Source organism: Suricata suricatta, chromosome 12 (assembly GCF_006229205.1).
Source record: "Suricata suricatta isolate VVHF042 chromosome 12, meerkat_22Aug2017_6uvM2_HiC, whole genome shotgun sequence".
NCBI lineage: Eukaryota > Metazoa > Chordata > Mammalia > Carnivora > Herpestidae > Suricata > Suricata suricatta.
In genome coordinates this window covers 101031846-101055693 of record NC_043711.1, presented here as the reverse complement: position 1 = coordinate 101055693, position 23848 = coordinate 101031846, and the positions used below count along the sequence as shown (strand labels likewise).

Here is a 23848-nt window from a genome sequence, read left to right as displayed (position 1 = left end):
CCGGGTCGCGCGTAGAGCCGGCGCGATGCACGTGCGCTCGCTGCGCGCCGCGGCGCCCCGCAGCTTCGTGGCGCTCTGGGCGCCCCTGTTCCTGCTGCGCTCCGCCCTGGCCGACTTCAGCCTGGACAACGAGGTGCACTCGAGCTTCATCCACCGGCGCCTCCGCAGCCAGGAGCGGCGGGAGATGCAGCGCGAGATCCTCTCCATCTTGGGCTTGCCCCATCGCCCGCGCCCCCATCTCCAGGGCAAGCACAACTCGGCGCCCATGTTCATGCTGGACTTGTACAATGCCATGGCGGTGGAGGAGGGCGGCGGGCCCGACGGCCAGGGCTTCTCCTACCCCTACAAGGCCGTCTTCAGTACCCAGGGCCCCCCTCTGGCCAGCCTGCAAGATAGCCACTTCCTCACCGACGCCGACATGGTCATGAGCTTCGTCAACCTCGGTGAGTGCGGGCGGGCGGGAGGGGGTGAGCCTCTGGGTCCGGAGGCACTTTGGGACGGGGAGGGGGTCGCTGTTTACATCCAGCCCGCCCATCTTTACCCTCGGGGCGGTTTCTAAAACCGCGGTGCCTGGCGCGGGGTCTCCCACTCCGAGCCCCAGTGGACCCCAAGCAGTGCGCGCGCCCCCAGGTAGGGCGAACCGGGTTCCTTCGGCCAGTGGGAGTTCGGTGGAGGAACGGGTTGCTTCGAAGCCCCCTCCGGGTGAAGTCGGCGGCCGCACCTCTGGGGCTGGAGGCGCCGGGCCCGCCGCGGCTCAGTTCAAAGCGCGGGGCTGGGTCATGTGAGCCGTGCCGGGCCCGCGCTGCCCCTGCTACCTGGATTTAAAGGGCCCTGCTGGGCGCAGCAGCCTTCCCGCCCTTTCAGGGCCCCTCTCAGCCCTGCCTGGACCTGGCATCGCGGGCGTCGCGCCCCCTTCCCCGCCCTGTTGAGCCCTCCCTACCTGTCCCCTCGCGGTGCGCCCGCCTCAGCGTGCTGCGCGCCGCGAGTGTCTCCGGGCGCCCTCCTGGCGGCCGGGCGCCCCCTTGCCTCTCGGCTCTCCTGGCGGGAGCTGGGGGAGAAACGGTGCCATCGCGAGCTTTCTATTTTAAATATTTAATGATAGGTCCCGGGCGGGCAGAATCCATTTTCAGCGTTTATCACGTGTGGCGCGCAAACCGCGGGTCTTGGCGATCGAGGGGCGCGGGATCTGGAAGCAGACGCTGCCGGGGGCGGCTGGGGGACCCGGGTCTCCCTTGGAGCCGTGATAGCCCCGGGGAGGCCGCGGGGGGGGGGGGGACGCGAGGCTGGCGCTGCGGCGGGGGCGCGGGGCTCCTCCTCCATCTGTGCGCGCACATTCGCCAGACTTGCTCAAACTAACCCCGGCAGCGCGCTGTGGGACTGATGATCAAATATTTGGTTTCCCGAGATAACACGCCCCGATAGCGCTGTTTCCTGAGCCGATTTCATTCTACGTGTGTAACTTGCTGCGAAAATGCGAACGGAGTCAAGACTGCAAACTTAACGCCCACGGGCGCCGTGTCAATAGGGAAATGATCCCGGAGCCCCCCGCTGGGGGCGTGGGGCGGGCACCCGGGCGCGGGGCAGCGGGGATCAACCTTAATGCTTCCAGCACCAGATAAGGTCCCTGAGTTCCCGGGTCGCCATTGTCTGTCCTAATAACTAGCGAAAAATCAAACCAAACAGTGCGAGGACTCTCAGCTAGCAAGGGGTGGGACATTTAGATGCCAAAGGAACTTCGAGAAAGTTTAAATTGTACTAAGCAGCCTGTTAGAAGAAGGCCGCTCCGTATGTCCTGATTTAGAATAGTCTCCAAGATGTATGAGGTGGAAAAAAGCAAGGTGCAGATCAGTGAGGTTAGGTTTGTGCTTGTCTAACATCGGTGCCCCCTGGAGGAAGAGATACCGTGAACCTGAAATAGATTTTAGTGGGGGAGAGGGGAGGGGAGGACTGAGCTGCGGCTTATTTAGGGAGTGGGAGCTGGGGTCTGATTTTTCATCGTCTGCACTTTGGTCTGTGTGCTTTTTTTTTTTTATTTTTTTTTTTTTACAATGTGTGTTTATGACCTATACCAGAAACTAAAGAAAAATTCCAAATATATTTATAAAAGCAAGGCTCGATAGCCATCCCGAAGCTGGGCCCTAGCCAAGGCCCTTTTTCTGGTGAAGGATTTATGGTACCTAATGTTCTGCTGGGTCCCTATGACTCTTAATGAATGCAGTAGGTCTCAGTGGTGGCCCTCAGAGCCAGGCTGGGGTCATTAGAAAGGTATATATATATATATATATATATATGTATATATATATATATATATATATATATAGGCCCTGGCTTCTGTGGAAGGCTCTGGAAACCCAGTGCAGAAAAGCACCCTGCTTATATGGATGAGTCCGGGTGGTCAGGGCTCCCCCCACCCCAGAGAAGGCCGAGGCTGCTGACAGGGCGCCTCTGGGAACCGTGGGGCAGGGCTGTCAGCTCTGCCTTGGTGGCGGGAGCGAGCTGGGACTTGTTAGGGAAGGCCACAGCTGGGCGGTTCACCTCCTCTGGCTGTACACACAGCTTTCAACCCGTTAGCCCCATTTCTTTTCATCTTGGAAGGACAAAGACCGGCTTGTCTGAGCCTCTTAATCAGTCGGGCCGGCTCGGGGCTTTGTGGGACAGTCCTGACTTTCTCAGGTCCTGCTTTCTGGAACATCACTCCAAATTAGATGACGGAGTGGCTTTTCACAGAGGGCGCTGACCTTGTTTTCTTTCTCTCGCTGTCCCTAAAACTCAAGGTAATTAGTTGGGTGCAGACCTGGACTGCCGTTTGGCAAGACTCCTCCTGTAGATGCTCCAAGGTTGGCCTTTAATTTCTGCTGAGCGACACAGGAATAAACTGCCTGTCCCTTGCATTCTGTCCAGGCTCCGGAACTTCTGCATAGGAGGGGCTGGGGGTGGCAGTGGGGGGTGGAGGGGAGTGTGTAGGAGACTCATCTGGAGGCGAAGTTTGCAGAGAGAGCACACTGTTTTTCCTCGGATTGCAAACCATAATTGATGGTAACATACAAAGTCTTCTAAAGGCGCATTTCATCTCACTTTATCCAAGCATTAGGACAGTGTCGTTTGTCCCTATCAGACCATTAGCTGGTATCATGCAGGGGGACCTGGGGGGACGTTGGGGGGCTGGGGATGGAGAGGCTGACGTTCTAGCCCCTCCTCCCTCCACTGCGCCCCGCTGCTGTCCTGCAGGGCTGGGGACACCTCGGACTGCACTCTGAAGGCTTTTGCAGACCCGATGCGTCCGTTCTTCCTTCTGTCTGCAACCCAGCCGGCTTTTGTTCCTCTAAGTGGTTCTCCTTGGAATTCAAGCTTTTTGCCAGGCTGAGGGGGGGGTCTAAACAAGAGAAGGAGTTAGAAGAGAATGTACGACAGAACCAGGTGAGGACTCCAGGCCCCACCTGACGACAGAGGCCAGCCTGTGTGGTGAGGCCCGGTGTGACACCAGCGGGGACACCCATCTCTGCCTGGGCCCCTTTGGTTCAACGGCTTGATTTGTAAACTGGTTTGGATTAACAAGCCCCCGATTCCTCTGTGTAGAACTTAAGTTTTTGAATTCAAAACAGGCTACTCCTCTCTGAAATTGTCCCCGGGCCATGTGAGTTCTGCTGACCGAAGCCAGCCAGAGCCCCCTCCCCACCTTTTTTTTTTTTTTTTTTTTTTTGCCTTTGGAGAAATCCGGCGGTTCCTTTTTGGAATCTTCAAAAGAAGCCGGCTGACATCAGGGGTGTGTGATGGGTGTGCTCCTCTCTGGCCCAGGTTGTGAAGGAGGCAAATCCGTTGACCCCTCGGAGCCGAATGAAAAAAAATAAAAGGTTTGGCCACCGGTCGTTACGGGACTCCACGTATAAAAGTGGCTTTTGTTAATGCAGCCAAAGGATAGGGAGAAAGAAGGCTGTGCGGTTATTTTTTTGCTTTATACCATCTGGCTGTTCTTTCTGTTGACAAGTGTTTGGCATTAAGGTCGCTCCTCTTGCCCCTTAAGAACAGGCCCTACCACTGTAGGGTATTAGAAAAAGATTCTGTTACAGTTTAAAAATTTCCTTCAGGGAGTGCTTCGAGAAGGAGCGTGGACTGGAGGCATTTGCAGCTGTAACCTGGCTTGTGTTAAAATTTGGAAGGGGCCGTTCCACATTCCAGCACTTGGAGCGCAGGCCCTCACTGGTGAGCAGCCAGGGCCTGATATAGATGTCACACACAGATTTCCCCCTTCGCTCTTGCTTGCTTTCTTTTCTTGTTTGCTGCGGGGTGCCCGCGCTCTAGGAGTGCGCCGCCAGCTGTGCTGTTAGTAACCTTTGCGAAATCGCTTCTCCTAAACTTCATTTTCCTGCTTCTTAAATCAGAGATCTCCCCCCCTCCACTCCTGTTCCCAAGGATATATGTGACCTGGACTTGAACTTTTTTGATCTTTCTTTGTATTCCCTTCAGGAATCGAAGCAGGTTGAGGTTGAGCCCTGGATGCCGGCCTCCCGGGGCTAGCTTGGGGTTTTGGTTCCAGAACTCTGCTTTGGTTGCCGAGTGGGGTGAGGGAGGTGGCCCAGATAAAGATCGATTTCAGGACTGCAAAGGGATGATTCTGTGCACGCCCAGAGAGGAGAAACCGCTTCTAGAACAGAGCTCTTGGGGCGCCTGGGTGGCTCCGTTGAGGAAGCCGCAGACTCTTGGTTTCGGCTCAGGGCGTGACCTCACGGTTTGTGGGTTCGAGCCCCGCATCGGGCTCTATGCTGACAGCTTGGAGCCTGCTTGAATTCTCTTGTCTCCTCTCTCTCTCTCTCTCTCTCTCTCTGCTTACCCTCCTCCCCCCATAAATAAATAAACTTAAAAATAAAACACAGCTCTTATGAGCTGTGGTTCAGGGGCCTTTCCCAGCGCAGTAGAGCGCTCCAAGCCCTGCGAGATGATCCTAGCTGGCGTCCGACCCCCTGACCGCCAGGATGCCTGTGACGTGAGCGAGGATCACATGTCCGCTGAACTCCGAGACAAGTAATGACTTCATTCCGGGGAGAGTCCCATCGAAGTTGATTGATCACCCCTATCGCTTTAATATCTTTTTTCCCTATTGGGTAAGGTCATATTTGGCCCGTTGCAAGCGGGTCCTAGTGTCCTAAGGCTCCCCAGCCCCCACCCTCCCCCGCCTCTCCATCCACGTTGAACGGAGAGCCCGAATGGCTGGCCAGGTTCATTTCTTCGCAATCACTCTTCAGGCCTGGCCGGGGGCTGTCGACACCCGGTGTCTGGCAAACTGCGGCTCCACTCTGCCTTAATGCAGTCTGGCAGCGTCACCGGGGTTAGGGCACCGGCAGGGATATGTGGGACCTGTCATGTTATTGTCAGACGGGATGCAAAGAAATGCCTTTAAATCCTGGCGGTGGGAGAGCAAGGCAGCTGTGCACACTTACTGTAGAAGACTCAGGTCCCGCCGGTAAAATCAATATATTGAATTGCATGACTCTCTGCTTTTAATTAGTTTCAATCAAACGCACCGGCGCCATTTTTCCTCCTCTCGCCTCCGTGGGGCGAGGAAATACCAATATTTACATAGAGACTGTTAATTTGTGGTGAAAATGATGGCACGTTTAGTCTCACACACCCAGATTGCTCAGGCTTGATGGATCCCAGAGCCACGTGGCGTTGCCGGGTGACGTCACCGGGGCGCGGGAGCAGGGCAGGGGCGGCCCCAGGAATGCGGGGTCACCAGGACCGGGTACCGGGCGCAGGTGGGCGCTGCCGCGGGTGCGGGCGCCCCGGGGACGCTGGTCTTGGAAGAACCTGGCCGGGTCGTACTCTGCGAGCCAGGAATGCCGACCTCCAGCGGCACAGCTTCGAAATCTCTCCTCGTGAGCGTCCTTACACGACTGTTAAATGGGCACTTGCCTCTCTGGTTGTTTTGAGTCCCCGCTCCCAGCGCGCTGGGTCTTTGGAGCGGGGCAGCTCCAGGCACAGGACTTTATTTATTCCAGAGCTTCAGATGCTTTTCTTTCCAATGCCTGAAACAGTTTATGGAGGAAGGGGGGCGGGCCTACCCTGCAAACGATCCCGTGTACGACCGCGGCTATTATGTGAACCATTTGGTATTAGCTGTGTGTTCAGCTGCAGTCCAGTTCTGGGTTTTGCAGCAGCTGGCATTTGACAAATAATATTTGACAAAAATGTGACTTGGTATTTCTTAATATGGAACAGATATTTTTCATATATTTCATAGCTGACCTTCCCCCCCCACCCCCGACGAAAGATTGCTGGAACCCATCGCAGAATGGAGAGGTGGGTGAGCCCTGGGGGGGGGGGGGTACCAAAGTGTATTCTCTCCCTCTCCAGAGGGGAGTGTTTATGATCTGGGGGGATATCAGGAGCGCAAGGAAGTTTGACACGGATTTCTGTGAGGCTCAGAGAAGCATGTGCGACCCGGCCCCTCGCCATTTGTAGCAGAAGGCATTCTTGGGAGCCGCGCAAAGCCTTTGCTGATCCGCGTGGAGTGGATTGAATTAATGACAACTCGGAGCACCAGTTTTAGGGTAATTGCTTTATTGTTTTGGAGCCAGAGTGCTTATAATCCGGTTCCTGTACAAACATGTTTAACGTGTGTTAATGCATTTCCAAACCAGAGCCTCTCAGCCCAACCCTGCTTTCCATTAATTGATGTCGGTAGCATGGTACAGTATTTCAAAGGGCTGGCCAAGTATAAACTGTGTTTCCAATTTCCTTCCTTTCCTGTGTTTGGAATGCCAATGTTAATTTGTTCCCTTGCGGGAGAGGGGCTGCCAACGGCGGCTTTCTATAAAGGGCAGTGACGGCTTCCAGCGCTTGCTGATGCTTGGGGCTGCCTGGCCAAGTTTCCTGACACTTTGCAGCTAATTCTGGGTGATATATGGAGTCGGGGGGCGGGGGGGCGTCACTGCCGTGGAACAGAAGTTCTCGGTGACGGCCGAGGGTGTGACTTGGCAAGGGGGAACGGATCGGCATCCACAGTGATTCTCCTCAGACGCGGCTCAAACCCCTGTGTCTGTCCCCACTACTGTTGCCTCCTAGCTGTGTGACCTTGAACCAGTTACTTGACATCTCTGAGTTCGTTTCCTCATTTTAGTAAGCTGGATAATTATCCGCTCCCTCACAGATCCTCAGGAAGACACAATCCTATCACACATCTGTGGAGTCTCGCACACAGTAGGTGCATACTAAATGGTGGCTCTTGTTTTTATTGTGGTGGCCACATCACGACTCACTCTGCTGTATTAGTCCCAATGTGAGTTTTTTTAATTAATTAAAAAAATTTTTTTAATGCTTTATTTATTTTTGATACAGAGAGAGAGCATGAGAGGGGGAGGAGCAGAGAGAGAAGGAGACACAGAACCGGAAGCAGGCTCCAGGCTCTGAGCTGTCAGCACAGAGCCTGAATCGGGGCTCGAACCCATGAACGTGAGATCTGACCTGAGCCAAAGTCAGAGGCTTAGCCGACTGAGCCCCCCAGGGGCCTCTTTGATTTATTTTTTTAATGTTTATTTATTTTTGAGAGACAGAGATAGAGCATGAGTGGGGGAGGAGCAGAGAGAGAGGGAGACACACAATCCAAAGCAGGCTGCAGGGTCCGAGCTGTCAGCACAGAGCCTGGTGCGGGGCTCGAACTCACAGACCGCGAGATCATGACCTGAGCCAAAGTCAGACGCTTAACCAACCAACCGAGCCACCCAGGCGCCCCCCAATATCCGTTTTTTAGTGCTTAAAGTATTGAGGTTCAGCTGCCCATGTTATTTCAAAGATATCAAGAAGACAGCCCCCAAAATGTGTGTGTGTTTGCACACAGGCGTTTCCTTCTTCCAGAGATCAGTGAAATTTGCACGAGCACACCAAACTACTTGAGGATAAATAGAGTAGCGTGCTGAGTCTTTCTCTTGCTCTTAGCATCTCTGGCTGTTTAAAAACTTTATTACCAGGGAAGCTAAAACTTGAGTGAAGGTGTATAGGAACTTTCTGTACTATCTTTGCAACTTTTCTCTAAGTCAAAAATTATTCCAAAATAAAAAGTTTTAATTAAAAAAAAACACAGCACAGAAGTATTGCTTCCCACCCCTTCTGGAAGATGGTCCAAGTACAAATTGTCTTTCCCCTTGAGGGAGTGACAAGCCCAAAGCATTCATCAACAGAACAGAACAGCCGCCCCTTTCTTGGAGCAGGTGCAAGGCTCGCCCCCCCTCCCCCGGCCGGGGTTAGGCTAAAACAAAGCCCTGTGTGGATTCAGTGCGTTTAGAAGCCTCTGGAGACCAGGGGACGAAAGAGAACGTCTCCAGGGCCGAGAGGAGGGGTGGGCAAAATCACTCAAGGCTTCCCTTCAGCCCTTTCCAAGCTGCTGGACAACTCTGACTTAGTGAGGATCAGGTTTCCTTGCATCTCTGAGGTCACGTGTGATTCGTTCGCATCTTTATCTTCCTGGAGTAGCTTTCAAGTTCCCCATCTTTTGTTGTCTGGCTTAATTAAATTTGGCTGTGAATAAAACCTTGCCCTGTTTCCAGAATCAAGGACTTGCATGTTTTTAAGCACTGGAGTTAGGCCTGTGCTGTCTTGTAACACCAGCCTCTCCTTCTTTTATGTAGTTTGAAAAAAAAAAAAACAAAAACAAACCGAAACACTTAGCGTGACAGTCAGCTTAGACCGTCTCCACAAGGGTCCCGGTGCTCATCTGGCCGGCAATGTAACGTGGCCAGCAGAGGCGGGCCGCTCAGCCTGTGGTTTCAATGACTCGTGTTTGGCCTTTGATAAAGGACTCTTTTCTTGACTGTTTTTTCAGACATTCTTACTATTCTGTTCTTGTGCTGGCCGGCCAAGTTCTCATGGCACAGGAGGTGACCAGATTCTGGCTGCTTCTGTGCGTGAATGAGTTGGAGACCTGCTAAGGCATCGTCTTCCGAATGCTTTTTTCAATTTCACGTCCCCGCTAGTAAATTTCTGGGTCCAGGCCCTAGTTAAAACTACGTTCTACGGGGGGCGGTCGTTGGAGCGTCCGACTTTGCTTTGGCTCAGGTCGTGATCTCAGGGTGCATGAGTTAGAACCCACATCGGGCTCCCTGCTGTCAGCCCCTCAGCGCTGAGCCTGCTCTGAATCCTCGGTCCCCCTCTCTCTGCCCCTCCCCCGCTTGCGCTCTCCCCCCAAAACAAATATTTTTTTAAAAAAGAAGGAAGTCACACTGTTTTGGTGTAGGTGGGTTTTTTTTTTACCTTCTAAAACATAACTAAAATATAAATTTAAGGAGGAGGGCACTAACAACAAAAACAATGTAAAATTCTGATGTTAATTGATACACATTTTAACTAGTGATCACTATTCATTAATACAGAATTGCACTTTTAATTAACGAGACACCTTCACCTAATTTTGCTCTCACAGATTAGTTCACGTTGTGTGATAGAATTTGATCTCTTTCAAGATCGCGGGTCAGCAGTTGGGGATCAGCGAGCTCAAGGCCTGGTCCTACATTTTTGTAATTTGGGGCCCTCATTTGCCTAATCAGCATAGATGCAATTATCACATGATAAGAAAAGGTGACACAGTGTTGGTAGGCTCTCCCCACAGAGGTCTGTTCTCTTGTAGGAAGATTGGCTCCACTGTGGCTTGCCAGCTAGGGGCTCTGCACTTGGCCGGGTTGGGAGGGTGCTCGGTCCCTTCTGAGGGGCCGACACCCTCTCCACTGTCCCCTCACTGCCACCTGGGAGGGAAAGGATGCCGGGCTTTGCAAAGGGAATGCCCCACTTCTGCTCACATTTCATTGGTCAGAGCTGGTCAGGTGGTCACACCCGACCCCAGTGGGGAGGGGAAACTACAGACTCAAGCCGGGGAAAGGGGAGCACCGGAAGGCACGTTGGGGGGAAGTGGCCCCAGTGTCTGCCACACCGGCGGGGGTGATTCTCTCCCGGGCAGACCGTGGACATGGAGGAAGGGACTGCCAGACGCCTTGCTGAAACAAGATGCTCACTATTTAGTCTCATCCACTAGTTACGCAGCTTATCAAAGCTCAGTTAGTAAATTTCCACCTTTCCTGACGTCCATCAGTCCTTGAAATGTACTTCGTTATGATTGTGATACTTTCCCCCTCCCAGTGGATGCCTCCAGCCTCCCCCAAGCGCTCGCACCCTGTGGTGGAAACCAGTGTTTCTAGAAGTTTCCGCCCCCCTGCGGTATCCACATGGTTCAACAAGAAGAACCACTTCTCTCTCTTCCCACTTGTAAAACGAGTCGCCTCCGTAAGACTTGTCTTTCAGCAGAAGCGGGCTTCGGCCGTGGTCTGCTTCCCGACCCAGAGAACTAGGGAGCCTGGTTCTGGTCCCGGCGGGCGCTTTTCTGGCCCGTGCAGATCAGTATCCTGTCATGAAGTCCTGCCCCGAGTGGGGTGCCACGTCTCCTGCCTGGGCCTCAGGGCCACTTCCTGGCGCCCGGGCCGGATTTGCACGGCTGAATCTAGGAACCGAATTCCGAATTCCTTCGATAGCTAAACCCGTCACTGAAATAAGTCCTAGTGATAACGTGGGAGGCGGCAGCCTTCCCGTAGCGGCCTGGCGCCGGGACAGCTTCGTCACCGGGCTCTCGTTTAAGTCTCTGAGCGGTCCGCGAAGTGAGTCCTTCTCGTGTTGGGGGGAGGAGGTAAAGGGGCCCCCTCTTGCATCGCTAGAAGCTGCAGGCTTGCATCCAGCTCTTGTTGAGTGAAAAGCAGTATAGTCTTCGCTCCTCGCCCCGAGGAGGTTTGTGGATGGGGGCGGGGGGGCACACACGGAGCCCTTGGCCTTCACTTTGTGGTTTGGTGCACTGAGCGCAAGACAGAGGTGAGCAGCGCATGCCTCGTTCTTTCTGTCCTGCTGATGACCGCTCTGCCTCCACCACCTCTGTGACTTCAGACTGTCAGGGCGGAGGGTCCCCAGTTGCTGTGCGCCGGGGTTCCCACATGCACCCCACCCCCCTCGGACACGCGCACCCCACCCCCCTCGGACACGCGCACCCCACCCCCCTCGGACACGCGCACCCCACCCCCCTCGGACACGCGCACCCCACTCTCCTTGGACAGGGACATTCCAGAGGCAGCTAGAAGTTGGTGTTGAAAAAAATTTTTGTGGGGGCGCCTGGGGGGCTCAGTCAGTTAAGTGTCTGACTTCGGCTCAGGTCATGATCTCATAGTTCATACGTTTGAGCCCCGAGTTGGGCTCTGTGCTGACAGCTCGGAGTCTGGAGTCTGCCTTGGATTCTGTGTCTCCCTCTCTCTGCCCCTTCCCTGCTTGCGCTCTGTGTGTCTCTCTCTCAAAAGTAAACATTAAAAATTAAAAAAAAAATTTAAGTTTGTTTGAGAGGGACAGTCACAGCACGAATGGGGGAGGGGCAGAGAAAGAGGGGGAGAGAGAGAGTCCGAAGCAGGCTCCACGTGGCCAGCACACAGCCTTGCGTGGGGTCCAACCCAGGAGCTGTGAGACCATGACCTGCACTGAAACCAGGAGTCTGACACACAACCAGCTGAGCCACCCAGGTGCCCCTAGAGATGGCATTTGAATAGCAGTACCTCAGGACACTCTAGAAAAGACTGAACGCATCAGAATAGATATGGGCTGCTTTGTAATAGCATAGAATCACCAACCGCCTAAGTGTCGGTGAGCAGAGATTGGAGAAATAAATTTGTAATTAAGTTGTTTATAAATTTAGAATAAACCAGAAGGGAAGGACTTCTTTCTCATGTAGCAACACCGATTCAGAACAAAGTCAAGGGGGAGAAAGCAAGCGGCAGGAGGATGCTCAGGGTGTAACCATTTGCCTCGTGTCAGCGGGTCCGCAGATAATATTATGTGTCCTCTGTGGGTCCACACGTATGAGGTCACCCCAGGGGTACATAACACGGGCAGTAGGACCCCCACCAGCTGCCTCTAGGGAGGCCGGGAAGGAATGCAACTGGGGAGAAATTTCAAATAAACGCCAGTTCTTCCCGTCAAGTTTTCTTCTGTTAATAAGAAGCCATTAGGAAGCGCAGCGTCTCCTGCATTAGCTCTTGGAACAGAACACGGACATCGATAGGAAAACCTGGTGCAATTTGAAGACCAGCCTGGAGTTTCATTTAATAGTCAACAGCGATGGGCACCGGGGTTCCTTTCCGCTTTGGCGGGTGTCCCGTGGGCCTGGGGGACGTCTGCCCCGGGGAAGGCTGGGCGGGGGCGCTGCCGTTCTGCGGACTTTTCTGCAAATCTGAAGTTCTTCTGCAAGAAAACCTATGTATCAAAGGAAGCCGCCACAGTGCTAACTCTTGTTCATTCTCAGTTGCGGATGCCTGGGTATTTGTTACGCGTCTCTCTGCCATCTCTGTTGATTACATTTCCTTCCAAGCCCCAGGGACTCGGGAAACGGGCCCAGAGAGCCAGGCTTAGTCAGTGTGTAGGGTGTCGTGCCCCAAGGACCAATAACTAATCAGTCCACAGACCCTCTAGCGCGACAGGGACTCAACTAGCAAATGAAAACCCTGGGCAGCAGTGCCCCGAGACCTTTAAAACCCGTTCTGCCCCCGTTCGTAAAGTGCCCAGTGTGAAGCAGACGCTCGTTTATGAGTGCGCCACGCGGGGGTGGGGGGGGGGAGCCCGGTCGGCCCTTCAGCGATCCTCCTGGTCCTGAACTTTGTAAAACGCACCCCCCACCTCCCCTTCCTCAGGTTCCCTTTCCCGGTTGACTCGACCTAACATTCGTCGAGAGAGAAGCCCTTAGAAATGGCAGTGGGGCCTCGGAACCTTCCAGGGCTAGTAAATGTTTATAGGGTAGAGGCATTGGTTGGTCATTTCCTTTAGGAGGAAACAGTAAACGAAGCCACTTGCTTTCTACCTACTCGAACCCCGAGCTCCTCCTGGTCTGTGTACTTGGGGGAGGGGAGGAAGGGGGTCCAGAAACCTCCGGGTCTCTTGTGGCTCAGACACCCTAGGAAGTGGGCGGTGCCGATTTTAGGGAGGTGTGGGGCAGGGTTTCCCAGCCTTGGCACGATTACGTTTTTAGCCACACAGCTCTCTGTTCTGTGGATTATAGGGGGTTGGCTCAACCAGGGCACCAGGGGCACCCCCATCCCAAGGCAGTTTGTTTCCAGACATTGCCAATGGCCCTTGTGGGGGGGGGGGGGGACAAGATTATCCCCAGTTGAGAACCACGGGTCTAGGGAAACTTTCCTTGACGTTAGAAACTGCTTCAAACCCATCGGCCCATGGCAGCACACGGGGGCAGCGGCGGTTTAGACCGATGGGTTATTTTCCAGTTGAAAGGAACACGGATTGCAATCAAAATGTGAGCCCTCTTGTGGGACGGCCATGCTGGCTGGGTGTGGAACACCCGAGGGACAGAGACACAGAGACGGAGGCCACATCTCCACGGAGCGGCATCGCCTCCCGGGAACCACAGTGGTTTTGTGTTTTGTTTGTTCGTATTTATTTTGGGGAGAGCGCAGGTCGGGGAGAAGGGGACCGAGGATGGGGAGGCGGGCTCTGTGCCGATAGGCTGACAGCACAGAACCTGACGCGGGGCCTGAACTCACAAACCTGGAGATCACGACCTGAACTGAAGGCCGATGCTCAACCGACCGAACCCCCCGGGCGCCCTGTGTAGTTTGTGCCCCATGCGGCTGACAGGTTGTTAAATGCACGCCTAGAAATGGCTCCTCGTTTTTTTGTCACCCAGTGTCCCCCAGAGGAATCAGGGCACAAACGTTTCTGACCTGTTCTCCTCTCTGGGCAGGTCACTCACGGGGGTGCAGCGGGGGGCTGTGTCCTCAGAGGGGGTTCACACAGAGAGACCTGCTGGCTTCAGGCCCCGGCCCCCGGGCCAGATCTGAACCTCTGTCTGTTTTTGTGCAGTCTGTGAGCAAGATTGGTTTTTATACTTTATCAAGTTTAAAAACATTTTTTGTAAGTAATCTTTACTCCCAACCTGGGGCTTGAACTCACGACCCTGAGATCAAGAGTTGCGTGCTCTTCTGGCTGAGCCAGCCAGGTGCCCGGTTTTTACATTTGTTTTAAATGTTTATTTATTTTTTGAGAGAGAGACAGAGCATGAGCAGGGGAGGGTCAGAGAGAGAGGGAGACACAGAATCCGACGCAGGCTCCAGGCTCCGAGCTGTCAGCACAGAGCCCGACGCGGGGCTCGAACCCATGAACCATGAGATCATGACCTGAGCCTGAGTAGGACGTTTAACAGACTGAGCCCCCCAGGCGCCCTGGTTTTTACACTTTTTTGAACCGCGTGAGACATAATCAAAAGAAGAAGAATGTTTCATGACCTTTGAAAATTAGAGGAAATCCAGAGTCCAGCGTCCAGAGGCTTGGCTGGGACGGCTCCTCCAGTTCCGTGTCGTCTGCCTCTGCATTTCCGCTGATCGGACCGGAGCCGATGTCGCCCGGAGCCCTCACTGCTCACTCCCCGGCCCGGTGGAGGCGTTCGAGGACCCCTGCTTTCCGCCGGCCACAGCCTCTGCCTGGGAAGGGATACGCACAAACCTGAGTTCTACCCATCCCCCGTTGTGCCTCTGGCGATGACAGTTTGTGTGGCGCACAGTGCACCTCCCTGCTCCTGGCTGTCCAGAGGGGCCCCTGCGATCGGAACAGGTCTCGCGTCTGATGGCTTCGTGGCATCTGGCCCGTGAGCCACGCGTCATGCGTGCCAGCGAGATGCCGCGGTCCAGGGCCCGGTGCTTCCTGAACTCGCCTGGTCCTCCTGGCCTTTCCCCCACGCTCTGATTGTGAAAAGTCCTCCCGGGGCGCCTAGGGGGCTCGGTTGGTTAAGTTCCTACTTCAGCTCAGGTCATGATCTCACAGTTCGTGGGTTTGAGCCCCGCGTCGGGCTCTGTGCTGACCGCTCGGGGCCTGGAGCTGCTTCAGATTCTGTGTCTCCCTCCCTCTCTGCGCTTCCCCCTCTCACATTCTCTTTCTCTCTCTCTCTCACAAATAAGTAAACATTAAAAAAATCATACTTCTGTTTTTTACTCAGCTCCCATTATAGATTTCAACAAGGGGTCTGGGCCCTTGAACAAAAGCGTGATGCTGCCGACACCACTTCCACGGGGGCCCGGCCGAAGGCGGTGTCGGATCCAAGTCGGGCAGAGTGCAAAATACCCTTGAAATCCCTTAGGAAGCCGCCACACCGGAGAGAGCTGCGCTCCGTCTCTGCGCGCTGAGTCCCGGAGCCGCCGCTTCCGGGGCCAGTGCCGGCCCTGCTTGGCCGGCGCTCAGGGCCCAGACTGCACCCCAATATGTCTCTGTAATCGCTAGCACCACCCTCCATGCCTGCAGATGGTGCGAGGGCTATACCTCCCAAAGCCTGCTCCCTGCTTCCGTGGAGAGGAACGGTGTCTCACTTAGGACATGTCCTAAGTCACAGAGTACCTGCTTAATAGTGGCTTCGGCACTTAAAACGTCATTATCTCCCGTAAGAGCAAGACTTCAGGGAGGAGACTCCCAGCTGGGGGTTAGTAGTTCAGTGATCTCATTCAGGTATTCATGAAATGTATGCCTTATCTTCACCATCTTCAGATTCCTGGTACCTCATGGTTACAAAATGGCTGCTGCAGCCCCAGACATCCCGTCCTCACACAATCTCATGTTCAAGGCAAGAGAAAGAGGATTAGTTCAAAGAGCTCTCCTCGCTTGCCTAGCCCTTCATTTTCTAGAAGTCTCTAGAAGATTTCTCCTTAAGTCCCATGAGCCAAACTGGTTCATAAGGCCAGCTGCTGCCGCCAGGGAGAATGGGAAAGAATGAAACTGGCTTCAGGCCAACACGGTGGGAAGTGGATGAGGGAAAAGTGTATTGGAAGTGGTTGTTGGGTAACCCGCATTCAAATTATTTGAACGGTTTCTCTTTGTTGTTGTTTTCTGTGTCCTGTAGAGTTTCGTTTTCAGAAGTTATTTGCACATATGATTTTGCTTCTGTGACACAGCCCCTAAGCTCGTTTCTGGCCTCCAAATAAGTGTGCCGCTGTGAATAGATGCAGAAGGCTGGCGGCCTGCTGACAGGAATTCAGACCCTCTGCAGCCCATGAGAGACTCCGGCTTCTCTTAGGCTCAACCCCCCAAGCAGATACAATGTTTGTCCTCAGGACTCTGGCCAACAGCCAACTGTTTGCTGAAAACAAACTTCATCAGCTCAATCCCCCTGATCTCCTTAGACTGGGGAACAAAGTGTTTGGAAAGTTCCCAGGGGGTCAGGAGTCCTTGTCCCCCGGGAGGAGGCCGAGGCAGGGCGGGGCTTGATCTCAGTTCTGCTTGCAGGACGTGCGGCCCCTTTTCAGTCCAGACAGACGATGCGCAGATCGGGATCCTGGAGGCTTTGTAGGATCTGAGTCGCCTGGTTTGCTGGGGGGGGGGGGGGGGGGGGGGGGGGGGGGGGGGGGGGGGCGCTGCTTGGAGATGGCCCGCCTCACCTTGTGTGTGGGCGGAGAACCTTCCAGAAAGTGGGCTCGGGTACCTGGGTTGCTTCTGCTGGTCTGCAGGAGAGTAAGGCACGAGGCTCCGAGTGTACCCTTGGGTCCCTGGTTAGGACGGACCATCTGGGTACTTGCAGGGACTGCTTTTGGGCAGCGTGTGTTTGGTGTGAACAAAAGTGCGTGTAACCAAATTCTTTTGTTGCAGGAAAAATTAATCTGTGCAAACTAGTGTAAGAGACGAACAAAGGAAAATCAGTGCACTTCCAAGCTGGCAAGTTGCGGGTTCTTAGAGAATCCCAGGGTTATTCTCTCTGGGTCCTCGTCTGTCACTGGATGGCATCCCTCTTGCCTCTTGGCCTCGCTGGCGTCCCCTGCTACCCTGGCCATTGGTAGAAAGAAGGCCACCCACAGCAGCTTGTGATTACAATGACCTGGCGAGCCTCACACTTGCTTTCCCAGCTTCCCTAGCAGGTTGGGAGAGCCCCAGGATGCCGTCTGAACCAGTGAGGCACAAGAGGAAATTTGCTAGGGGAGGAAAGGGGTGGGAGGTGGTTCTGAAAAATATTTTGCTTCCAGGTGAGTGACAGCTGAGCAAACAGAACGCTCTGTACTCTTTTTTTTTTTTTTTTTTTCCCTGCCTTGAATGTGGCTCTGTGAAGACATGATGTTGGGAGTCATGGCAGCCATCTTGTGACCATGAGGCAAGAGGCTTAAGGATTAAAAATCAACATGCAGACAATGGCAGAGCAAAAAGACAGAAGAAACTTGGGTCCTGGATGGCATGGTTGACCTACTGCACCCAACTAAAAACATTCTGGGGGAGAGACTCTGAGGCAGCTTGAATCACTGCGTGCTCATGGATCAGTCAGGTCTGGACGGTAGATCAGGCTACCTGAATAAGCTTGCTGGAAGTCAGGTTCTGGTCCCTCGTGGCTGGGTTGGGGGATTGGGTGTGTGCCTACTATTCAGTGATATCTGTGTTAGCCATTCTAAACATAATCTAAGTAGGTTGCCTTTGTCAGGGGCTTACTGTTTGCCCAAGCATCCTTTCTCCTCTCTACCTAAATTAACTTAACGACTTTTCATAACCGCTGTTTCAGGTGGGGGTGTTATCTTCCCTGTTTTATAGACCAGAAAACTGAGCCCAGAGAAGCAAGCAGCTGGCCCAGGATACCTAGCCAGGAAGCGAATTTAAATTTGGAGGTCCGGTTCTTGAGTCCTCCCTCTTAAACTTGATCCGGAAGTGCTCCTGGCCTCGAAAGATGGGTTTGGAGCAGGGTCGTAAGGAGCTTTGCTGACGGGCAGGTCAGGTGTGAAGGCAGCGGGAAGCCACATCAACGTTTTATACAATTGTGTGCTTTAGACATAATACCCCATTTCTTGGATTATCAGCATTTCTGAAACCAGAATGTCTTAAAATTGATCAATGTGTTGGTATCTTTTCCCGCAAGAGCCGTCATTAAATTGCTCACACGTGTTGAACTGCGGGTGGAGAAGGCCAGCCAGCAGTTACCGTCAACGCTGTTCACGGAAGCGTAAGCGTGTGATCCAGAAACGGGACAAATCCAGAAACGACACGATCGCTCCCAGAACGCCCTTGCCCTGTCCTCTCCGGCATGGATGAGGCTCACAGGTTTTTAAACTTGGTGTAAATGTAACTGCACAGGACTTCTCCCCAGTCGCTACTGGTCCTTTCCGGTGATTGGGAAGCTGGGGACTGCCTTTGGGAGTCGTGTGCCCCTCTGTGGAGGACGCGCAACAGATTTCAAAACCATCCTTTGGTTTGATCGTGGATTCTGCTTCCCTTACCAGAAATAGGTTCAAGGACAGCAGTGAGAATCTGAGGGCATTTTGGTGTAGTTCAGCTTGGGGGGTGTGTGGCTCCAAGTTCAGCTTGGTGAAATGTGAATATTGAGGCACCTGGCTGGCTGAGCTGGAACACGTGACTCTATCTCGGGGTCGTGATTCAGCCCCTCATTGGGTGTAGAGATTATTTAAAAATAAATATGTAGGGGCACCTGGGCAGCTCAGTCGGTTGAGCGTCCGGCTTCGGCTCAGGTCATGATCTCACAGTTCGTGGGTTCGAGCCCCGTGTCGGGCTGTGTGCTGACAGCTCAGAGCTGGAGCCTGCTTCGGATTCTGTGTCTCCCTCTCTCTCTGACCCTCCCCCACGCACACTCTGTCTCTCTCTGTCTCAAATAAACATTAAAATATTTTTTAAAATAAATAAACAAACTTGGGGGTGGGGGAAGAACTGGAAAATGTGAACGTCCCACGGCTGAGCCTCCTGGAGACTGCGGGTGTCCAGCAAACGCCCTGGCCGTGGTCCAGCCCTCGCCCTCCTCCACACCGTTCCGTATGCGGTGGCGACGGTGGTCGGCTCTGTGGTTCAGTCCAAGTATAGGGCTTTAGAGAGGCTCTTATTTTGAAAGGGAGATGGGAGCCCAGCGTGAAGGAAACGCAGAATCATCTCTTCCTTAGCTGCACCTGCACGGATGGCCAGGGCCTAATGAGTTTGGGTTGATGGAGCCCAGACCTCAGGAAGGATTATAAATGCTCCTTTAATTTGATTTGCTTCTAAAATACCTTAAGCCAGCTGTGCCTGGCCAGCTGACCCGGGAGTCTTTGGCTGCTTTGGGGGAAGGTCCGGAGGGCACCCTCCTTTCCCCTGGGGGGCCTGCTGAAGTCAGGGCCCATGCGCCCCCTCCTCCACCCCCTGCCTCCGTGACCTTGAATCCTCAACAGGCCCCGGGACTGGAGGCCCCTTAATGTCTCCATTTTATAGAGCGAGGGAGGGCGGGGGCTTTGAGCCTCCGGAGATGGGTTAACTTGTTCTGAGTCCCTCTGAGCACTGGCATTCTCCAGCCTCTGTCCTAGTGGTTCTCAAAGTGGGTCCCCGACTGCCAGCTGGCCTGAGGGTGTGTTTGGCATGCCGGTTCTTAGCTCCGCCCCAGCCCCCCTGGATTGAAGGTGCCATGATCTCGGTGTTAATGGCCCTCCGAGTTCTGGAGTGCCCCGGAGTTTGCAAATCCCTGGCCTGTTTTAATCTGATAACCTGATGAAAGATTGATTGATTGGTTTTTGAGAGAGAGAAAGAAAGAGAGCGTAAGTGGGGGAGGAGTGGAGAGAGAGGAAGCCAGAGGAGGCCAGGCAGGCTCCACACGGTGAGCGCGAGCCCGATGTGGGGCTCGATCCCATGCACCGTGAGAGCGTGACCTGAGCCCACATCAAGAGTCGGATGCTCAACCGACTGAGCCACTCAGGCGTCCTGAATTAAGGCTTTTGATTGCTGTCCCATTTTACAGATGAGAAGGCACTTGCTAAGCCCCTGGTGGGCGATGGAGCCAGACTCATACCCCAGCCCAGCTCCGTGGCTGAAAACCCGTTACGTTCTGTGTCCTTGCTCTCAGTGCATCAACTCTTGGAGTTAACATCTAGAGGAGGAGACAGTTAACAAACAGGTCAGCAGGCCAATCAGAATAACCAGAGCTGCTAAGTTCCGAGAGGGAGGTGGACGGGGCAGTGGGGGGAGGGGACGTGGGCTGCCACCGCGGAGATGAGCCCAGCTCAGCCGGAGGGAAGGCCCAGGCCCCACATGCTCTAGGATTAAGTTCTCCCCATTTCCATAGCATTTCTCCCAACGGGGATGTCTTTGATGTGGGAAAAAGTCTCCTCTTGCGTCTCTGAGAACATGTATTCAGACCCTGGTTGCAGTGAGCACGCTAAATATCATCTTGTTGCTCCTGGAAGCCAGCACATCGCTGCTATAAAGCACTGCTGACCTGTAGAACTTTCCTCCAGGATGGAAACGTGCTGTGTCAGTGCCGTCCAGTACAGGAGCCGCTGGCTGCATGTGGCCATTTGGATTCAGAGCAGTCACACTAGAATAAACGTGACCATTCAGCACTCGGCCACACCAGCCATGTTTCAAGGGCTCAGCTGACCCCTGTGGAAACACAGATACAGAGTTCAAGTTTAGAGGTATCAGGTTGAACCCTGTATACGTCAAAATTGGTAGACTGTTGGCATCTTTCTATGGTACAACCTGATTGAAGACCAATGCAGTCCATCCCTTTGTTGCGGAGGGAAGAACGGGGTCCAGGGAGCCCGGGGTCCCGCTCACCTGGCTGAGAGCCCGGATGGGGCCCAAACCCGGATTCCGGACTCTCTCAGGATGTGTGTGCCTGTTTGCTCAGGGAGCCTCAGCTTGGCATGTTTGACGGTCAGGGCTGGACCGTTCTCCGCGGGGGGCGGGGGGGCTGTGCTGCGCATCGCAGGATGTTTAGCAATGTCCCCGGCCTCCACCCTCGAGACGCCAGCAGCACACACCCCGTAAGCTGTGGCAAACAAACTGAATCAGCCATTGCCCAATATCCCTCGGTGGGGTTGAGGGGAGGCCAGAGTCACCCCGTTTGAGAATTACCAGTTGGGATGAAAATAGCAACTCCATTCTTTGCCTCCGTGTGCAGTTGGCCAAGGATGGGCTCGGGACCCAGAGGCCCCTGGGGGCGGGCCTCGTCCCTCCACGGAGCTGGGGCGCCCACACTCAAGGGCTGGCCGCCTCGGTTTGTGGCAGAGCTCGGCCTGTGCTCCCGCCCGTGTGTCTGTTCAGTTCTACCAGCGTCTGGGTCTTTTTAGGCAAACAAGCGGTTTCAGCCCTAGAGATAATTAAACCCATCTTGTCTCCCTCTCTCCACCCCATCCCCTAAAGCCTTTGGTCCATTCAGTTCACAATGATAACATTGTTCACAATGCTGCGCACATGTTGACGCTGAAGTGTTTAATCTTGCGGTACAGTGATTCCCCACCCCACCCCCACCCACAGCTGTGCCGCATCGATGACAAATGCCTGGCCTGCCAGCGGCCTCGCCTCCGCGCCGGCGTCTCTGGGCATCTAACAAGGGGGCAGTGTCTCCGAAGACCCTCTCTGAGCGCCCAGCCCTGGGACCCCAGGTGGTCCCATTGGCAGCCCAGGTATTTGGTGGAAAGTTCGAGAGTTGAAGCAGCAGTTTGGGGGCAGGGCGGGGGTGGGACAATGCCGCCTGTGTGCCCTCACCAGGCAGGGCTCTGCCCCCCCGCCCCCCCCTGCAGTGGGGGGCCAGGGAGGGATGATGGGGAGACGGGCCAGGGAGCTGTCTGCCTCTCTTGGGGGTGACTCTGGCCTTGGGCAGGAGCCGAACTTGCAGAGCAGAGAAGGACTCGAGTGGGAAGCGGGCTTCACTCTCTGAGCTTAGCGTTTAAGGAGATGAACATGGTGAACATTCCAGAGCCGTGTCCTTACTCAATTATCCCCAGGGCTACGGCAGTGGCGGTGGCCTCTGGCGTCAGGGAGAGGGTCCTGTGGCCGGGTGGTGAAGACAACGGGGTGTTCAGACCAGCTGTGTGGCTCTGGGGCGGCGACTTGACCTCTCTGAGCCTTCTTGTTTTCATCTGTGTAAGATGGAGCTGGTTCACGTGCCTGCCTCTGGGTAGTGTTTTGATAAGGGTTCAGTGAGATGCTGTGTGTGATACCAGTGACGTGGCCCCCAGGCCAGGGGCAGGGCCTTCATCATCATGGCCGTTGCCTCACACCCGTGCGCTGTCAGAACAAACCGTCAGAAAATAACCCGTTGACGCTTATGGGTGAGGACGTGGGAAACCCCAGCCTTGAGTACAGCCAGTGGGACCTTAAGACGGCGCAGCTTCTATGGAAAACGGCTCCTCGGAACATTAAAGATGCAACTCCCTGGCCCCTTGGGGGCTCAGTCAGTCAAGCCTCGGCCTCTTGATTTCTGCTCAGGCCATAAGATCTCGACTCGTCAGTTCGAGCCCCGTGGCAGCTCAGAGCCTGCTTGGGACTCTCTCTCCCCCTCGCTCCCTGCCCTGCAACCCCCACCCCTCATGCGCACCTGTGCTCTCTCTCAAAATAAATAAACATTTTTTAAAAGACGGTAAATCTTGGGGCACCTGGGTGGCTCCATTGGTTGGGCATCCGACTTCGGCTCAGGTCATGATCTCACAGTTACGTGTTCAAGCCCCATGTTGGGCTCTGTGCTGACAGCTCAGAGCCTGGAGCCTGTTTCTGGTTCTGTGTGTCCCTCTCTCTCTGCCCCTCCCCTGCTCATGATATGTCTCTCTCTGTCTCTCAAAAATAAATAAATGTTAAAAAAAAATTTTTTTTTAATTTAAAAAAAGATGGTAAATCTTATATATAATTTAAAATATTAAGTAATTAATATTAAATGATATTTAATTACAATGAACTAATATAATATACACATTATAGAAATATAAGGATTAAGAATAAACTAACAATAAAATATTATTTAATGTTCTTAATATTAAATATTAAAAATAAAATTTATAAAATAATACCCATCACCTGGCTCGGGGATTAGGCAGGTGGCCACGCCCGGTCTCAATGGGCCTTCGTCGGTGTCTCAGCCTCTCAGGACGACGGGGGAGGGGGGGGAGCGGGGGGCACCGTCCCTGTGAGGGGTGGTCGCGGAGCACGTGCTGAACGTGTGCGTTGAGGTGCGAGGAGACCCCGGACACCTTCCGGAAGCACGAGTCCTTTCACACTGGTCCGCCCTCGTCCTTCCCTCTGGGTTCCCGCAGGGTCCCGTCTCCTCCCGTGACAGTGGAACAGCCGAGCGTCAACCCGCGTGTGTGACTGAGACAACGCTCAGGTGGGTGTGTCCACTTTCCAGAGCTCCCAGCTCCCCGTGTGCCTCTGGCGGCTTTTCAAGCGCCTTCGTCTCGCCACCCCCGCGCCTCCGGGGCCATGTTGCCTTCCCACAGCTGCCTTGGTAACCATGAGCATGTGTGACAGAACCTTCCGGATGACGTGCGTCCCCCTAGGGAGGAAAGGAGCCTGGGTTGGAAGTTTTGGAGTCCGATCAGGACGGGGGAGGTTTCTGGGACACGAGACCTTGAGCAGACAAGGGTCCTTGAAAACTCAGTTCTAGCTTCTGGTGGTCTTGGGGACTTTGGCTCTCTTGCTCCCCAGAGCCTCGTCTTCATCAAAGAGGCTCACAACTGGAGATCTTGGGGCCCGTCTGGGTCCTCTGCCCGAGGTGCCCTTCCCTTTCCTCTGGGGCTGGTCAGCCTCCATCCTTCGTCAAGACTGGATTCACCGTCTTCCGTGTGCAGAACTCGCTCACGCCTCAACACGTGCACGGGGTTTGCCAACATGAACGAACACGGACTGTTCCCTTAGGGGCTGTGTCTCACTGGCCCCATTCCTGGTCACCCCCAGATTCCTCACAGGGGAACAGGTGCAGGTGCATATTCTGTAGACCCACTGGCCGGCCATCCTGCCTCAGAGCGTTTACCCAGTAGAAATGTGTTCCCAGTGGGGTGCCTGGGGGGCTCAGTCGGTGAAGCATCTGACTTCAGCTCGGGTCATGATCTCAGGGTTCATGGGT

At 54.2% G+C, this 23848-nt stretch overlaps 1 protein-coding gene across 1 annotated transcript in view; it reads left to right on the top strand.

Annotated features, from left to right (window-relative positions):
* The first annotated feature begins 10 nt into the window (after positions 1–10).
* The window catches only part of BMP7 (bone morphogenetic protein 7), an 86983-nt gene continuing 63145 nt past the window's right edge, over positions 11–23848 (top strand). Inside the window, exon 1 of the mRNA XM_029918674.1 lies at positions 11–443. Coding sequence (XP_029774534.1) covers positions 26–443 — 418 coding nt within the window. The 5' untranslated portion in view covers positions 11–25. The remainder of the gene's footprint in view (positions 444–23848) is intronic.